This window comes from Gekko japonicus, unplaced genomic scaffold (genome assembly GCF_001447785.1).
Source record: "Gekko japonicus isolate JY-2015 unplaced genomic scaffold, Gekko_japonicus_V1.1 scaffold275, whole genome shotgun sequence".
In the NCBI taxonomy this organism is placed as follows: Eukaryota; Metazoa; Chordata; class Lepidosauria; order Squamata; family Gekkonidae; genus Gekko; species Gekko japonicus.
Genome location: NW_015170895.1, coordinates 682,136 through 687,781, shown reverse-complemented (window position 1 = coordinate 687,781; position 5,646 = coordinate 682,136). Strand labels below are relative to the sequence as shown.

General features: G+C 51.5%; 1 protein-coding gene across 1 annotated transcript in view; it reads left to right on the top strand.

Moving 5' to 3' along the window:
* UACA (uveal autoantigen with coiled-coil domains and ankyrin repeats) overlaps positions 1–5,254 on the top strand; it is a 44,089-nt gene extending 38,835 nt beyond the window's left edge. The window contains exon 19 of the mRNA XM_015418509.1: positions 2,679–5,254. Coding sequence (XP_015273995.1) covers positions 2,679–2,750 — 72 coding nt within the window. The 3' untranslated portion in view covers positions 2,751–5,254. The remainder of the gene's footprint in view (positions 1–2,678) is intronic.
* Positions 5,255–5,646: the final 392 nt, after the last annotated feature.

Below are 5,646 nucleotides of genomic sequence, written 5' to 3'. Positions count from 1 at the left end.
TGGCGTAGGCAGCCTGTGTGGCCACGAAGGGGGGGGGGGTCTAAGCTGGGGTGGGCAATTGTTCTGGTCCGAGACCCAGATCTGGCCACTTTCCCACTCAGCGGTTCTTAGTGGCCCCGGAGTTATTTAACCATTTTGGAGAGCGGGACGAAGAAGAAGAGATTGGGTTTATACCCCATGGCCCTTCACTACCCAAAGGTGTCTCAGAGCGGCTCACAAACTCCTTTCCCTTCCCCTCACCTCCCCACAACAGACACCCTGTGAGGTCGGTGGGGCTGAGAGAGCTCTGACACAAACTGCTCTTTTTCAAGGACAGCTCTGAAAGAACTTGTGACTGACCCAAGGTCACACCAGCAGCTGCATGTGGAGGAGTGGGGAATAAAACCCGGTTCTCCCAGATTAGAGTCCGCGCACTTAACCACGACACCAAACTGTAGTGAGTCCAGGGGCACCTTTAAGACCAACAAAGTTTTATTCAAGGTATAAACTTTTGTGTGCACGCACACTTCATCAGATACAGTGAAGTGGAACTTACCAGTCCATACATATAGACAGAGGGGTGAGCAGTAAATGTATGTATGGACTGGTAATTTCCGTTTCATTGTATCTGAGGAAGTGCGTGTGCACACGGAAGCTTCTACCACGAATAAAACTTTGTTGGCCTTAAAGGTGCCCGATTGGACTCTGGCTTTGTTCTGCTGCTTCTGACCAGCACGGCGGCCCCGCCCGAATGTTGGAGAGTGTCAGTTTGCAATCTGATGCTGCAGTGAGCTGATCTCAACAAATATTTCAGCAGTTTGAGGGCCAGATGAAAAGCTTCTATAAAATGGTTGTGGGGGGCACAGGGCTCTCGAGGAAACATCAGCATGGATTCTCTCAGGGAAGATCTCATCTCACTAACCTTTTAGAGCTCTTTGAGGGGTGAACAAACATGTGGGCAAGCGAGACCCCCAGTAGATGTGGTTTACCTAGACTTCCAGAAAGCTTTTGATGAAGTTCCTCATCAAAGGCTCCTAAGTACACTCAGCAGTTACGGGATAAGAGGACCAGTCCTCTGGTGGGTTAAAAACTGGTTAATCAACAGAAACAGAGAGTGAGTATAAATGGGCAGTTTTCATAGTGGAGGGTGGCAAGCAGTGGGGTACTGCAGGGCTCTGTACTAGGTCCGGGTGCTTTTTAACTTGTTCATTAATGATTTGGAATTGGGAGTAAGCAGTGTAGTGGCGAAGTTTGCAGATGGCACTTAAGTTGTTCAGGGCGGTGAGAACCAGGAAGAAAAAGAAGAGAAGAGATTGGATTTATACCCCGCCCTTCACTACCGAAAGGTGTCTCAGAGCGGCTTACAAACTCCTTTCCCTTCCCCTCCCCACAAAAGACAGACACCCTGTGAGGTGGGTGGGGCTGAGAGAGCTCTTGACAGAGACTGCTCTTTTTCAAGGACAGCTGTGCCAGAACTACGGCTTGCCCAAGGCCATCCAGCCAGATGCAAGTGGAGGAGGAGTGGGGAATCAAACCCGGTTCTCCCAGATTAGAGTCCGCGCACTTAACCACTACACCAAACTCGCTCTCTGGACTGTAAAGCACTCCAGAGGGATCCATCAAGCTGGGTGCGTGGGCGTCAACGTGGCAAATGAGGTTCAGCTTGGGCAAGTGCAAAGCAATGGACATTGGAGCCGAAAGTCCTAATATACATTGATGGGGCCTGAACTGGTGGTAGCTGACCGGGAAAGAGATCTTGGAGTCATGGTAGATAACCCACTGAAGATCTCAGTGTGCAACTGCAATTTTAAAAAAGGCAAAAGCTATGCTGGGGATTATTAGGAAGGGGACTGAAAACAAATAGGGCAGTATCATCATGCCCCTGCATAAATCAATGGGGCGGCCTCATTCGGAGCACTGTGTACAGTTCTGGTCACCACACCTCAAAAAAGATATTATAGCATTGGAAAAGGGGCAACTAAACTGATTAAAGAGATGGAACACCTTCCCTATGAAGAAAGATTAAAGAGGTTAGGGCTCTTTGGCTTGGAGAAACGACAACTGAGGGGTGACATGATAGAGGTTTACAAAACTATGCATGGGATAGAGAAGGCAGAGAAAAGAGGTACTTTTCTCCCTTTCTCACAATACAAGAACTCGTGGGCATTCAGTGAAATTAAGGAGCAGTAGGTTTGGAACAGATAAAAGGAAGCACTTCTTCACCCAAAGAGTAATTAACACGTGATATTCACTGCTGCAGGTGGTGGTGGCTACAAGCATAGACAGCTTTAAGCGGGGATGGGACAAACATATGGAGCAGAGGTCCGTCAGTGGCTATGAGCCACGAGGTATAGATGGAACATTCTGTCTAGGGCAGTGGTGCTCTGTCTTCTTGGTGCTTGGGGGAGCAACATTGGGAGGGCTTCTGGAGTTCTGGCCCCACTGCTGGACCTCCTGATAGCACCTGGGTTTTGGTCACTGTGTGGCACCGGAGTGTTGGACTGGATGGGGCCACTGGCCTGATGCCGCGTGTCCTCTGTTCTGTTCTTCTGTCGGGCTGCGATTTGCCCCCTGGGGTCTCTAAGCAAAAGCCAGATTGAGTGGATTCTCTCCAGTTGAACTGTCTCTGAACAAGGGCGTGCAGGTAATTGAGTGTGTGAAATTCCCAGTTGTACCGTGTGTCTCTCTTCATTCCGCAGGGTCACATGGATGAAGACGTCCAGGCAGCCTTACTTCAGATCCTGCGTATGCGTCAAGGGCTAGTCTGCTAATGGGGGTCGCTGCTTCTGCTAAGACTCCAGAGGCAGCCGTAAAATGTACTAACCTTTCAGGGCTTCTTTCTCTCTTAGGCTTTTCTGGTTACAATTGTTGAAAGCACTGCTTCCCTCCCACTTCTGTCAAGAGTGCGAGGGGGGGGGGGGAAACGCTATTTTTTTTGAACAACGCAAAAAAGGGCTATTGTTAACTGACAAAGCTTTCTGATCTGCCTGTTTGGAAGGCAGTAGTTCATGGCTTTTATTTTCATGGTAGTCAAAATGATGACACAAGCCAAGTTCTGAATGTCTGATTGACCGCAAAAGGCTAAAGTAAGACTCTTCTTCTTCTTTCCGTGCCTCAACAACTCCAGTTTCCCCTTGTTGAGAAATGCAGAGTGTGAACAAGCACAGGAGGACCCCTGAACCAAAGCCACTGTAGCCAGAATTCTGTACTCTTGGTTTTCAGAATGGATTTCTTTTTCAAGACGACACTTGGAGTCGCTTGTGTCCAGTGTGATTGTACCTGCAGCGACGGCAAGCAGGAAGCAAGCGAAGTGGCACGCAGCCTGTCTTGCGGCTTGGCTGGCCAAGTCGCATCTTCCAAAGTCGCTGTTGGGAGCAGTGCCTTTTTAAGTCCTCTCTCTGTGAAAGAGCTCCACAAAACTCTTAACGGCTGTATGGTGTTGGGTTTTTTTTGCAAGAGGTATTTTCCCCCCCCCCCCCACGGCTTCTTCATTACTCTGATTACACGTTTCAGAAATAGCAGGTCTGGAATGATTGCAAATGAAAAGCTGCTCCCGTCTCTCAAAACGCAGCAGCCCGGCATTGTGCGAAAGAATTCTCTGAACGTGGGGGTGGGGTGGGGGGCTTTTACTGAAGTACGAAAGCAACCGTTGGAACAGCCTCAAAAAAACCCTTTTCCAGGACGTATTTGCTGAAACCGATGGCACACAGGCCCGGCAATAGAAGCCCCGGGATTTTGGGAGAGGCTGCCCCCCCCCCCAGCGCAGCCTTGTGGTGAAGTGGGCAGAGAGAGGAGATAGATTGCCAACTGCTCAGATGTGTGTGGCTCAGCAAAAATGAGTGCCAGGGAAGAGGCTGCGTTTTGAGGGGAAATATCTGCTAGTAGCTGAAGAGGCAGGTGAATTGGCCCCCAGCGGATGTTTCCCTCTGAAACAGAGGCCGCTTTTCCTTGCGGGCTTCCTGCTACCTCCTGGTCCCTGCTCTGGTGCCTCCCACACGTAAGGCACGATCCCCGTTGGACCCTCTCCTGTGCTGGTCTCACGGAGTTGCGTTCTTGTGCCACGCTTGTGCGGGACAGAGCGTCTGGCGGAGATGGTGCTCTTAGATATCCCTGTCTGCCAAAAATGGGCCCCGTTGCTCTGAATATCGCTCTGCCGGCCTTTGCGGGAGCCAGACGCAGCTGCCGTCTGATCAGTTGCAGCGCCGAGCAATGTTCTTTTCCGCTTCTGAATACTATATTTTGTAAATTATGTATTATAATACATGAGGCTGGCTTTTATTTATGCAGGGAGATGCCTCTGTAGGAAAGAGAGAGCCGGCTGGCTGTCTTGTCTTGTGTTGTGTGAGGAACACTGCAAGACTGCTTCTTTTCTCCCCCTTTTCCTCTTCTAAGTATGCTTACGGTAATTCCAAAGACTAACACTGAATCCTGGATTTCTGGAAAAGCCAAAATCCTTAAACTGGGAGTATTAAAAGGGGGCTGCTTTTTAAGGAACGCCAGCTTCCTCATTTCAGTGCCCTAAAGAGCGAGTCGAGTGTGTCATGCCGCAAGCCACCCCCCCAAGGCCAAAAACATCTCTTCTGCTCAAAGGCCATTCTGGCCCAGGGTGGGTTGCACGTATTCACCGGTTGGTACTGAAGAGGGTATCCTGGATCTTCCCTGTCGTGCCTGCGCCGCAAGGCGTGAGGCTTGCTGGATATGCCAAAGGGCCTGCGAGCAGGCCGAGAAACCTCACTGTGAAGCCACAAGTGCCGCTCTGCCTTCATTACCGGTTTCTGGACTTGCAAGTGACCGAGGCGGCTCCCAGTATCAACATGAGCCGGCTGGCTGCCATAAGCCAAGACCTGACCTCAGAACCTGCCTGACTCGGGGGGGGGGGAGGGATTCCTCCCTCCTTGCAGCAGCCCTTGCTGCCAATCCTGGGGGAGGGTCATCCCTGTCGCAAGCAGCAGCCCCCCCCCCCAAAAAAAGAGCCTGCCTGGCCATTGGGCTGGGTCGGGGAGAGAAAGAAGGGCGTCGAGAGTCCGGCAGACTTCCAGGGAGCACTTCCAGCTCCGACAGCCGCTCACGGCCTCGTCTTGAAGACAGTCCAGCGTGGAACCGGCGTGCCAAGTGTCCCTTCCTCCTCCTCCTCCGACCAGCACTTTGACCTCTGGTGGTTTTGATATCTTCGTACTAACACCACGGCCACTGTAACTTTTCTTACGCGGGAAGACGTTTTGAGTATTTTTATTCCCTCTTCCCTGCATTACATATCAATAAAAGTTTTTATCTTCTGTGCTACGGCTGAGCATGCCCCACCTTATGCTGGAGAGGGGAGGGGTGTGTGAAGGAACGGGGGGGGGGAGGCTCTTTGGGGTGGCTTTAAGGCTTCTCTCGGAGGAAGCCTCTTGGGGCGTCCTGTAGGGGAGCCTTACAGCAGTGAGGACCCAGCCTGGCTGTGAGGGGTGGGCGGTGAGAGCAGAACCCCCCCCCCCCAATACCTTGGTCCTCCTGACTTTGGCCAGCAGTAGTTCTGGGGGGCCAGGCTGCCGGAGCAGGCCCTTTCCCACTTCTGGAAAGTCCTCTTGATTGCCGTTTTCGGAGCCAAGAGTGAACTTGTATTTGCTGAGAAATTAAGCAATAGCGGGTGGGGGGGGTCTGTTGCCTGTCCCCCCCTTCAGTAAG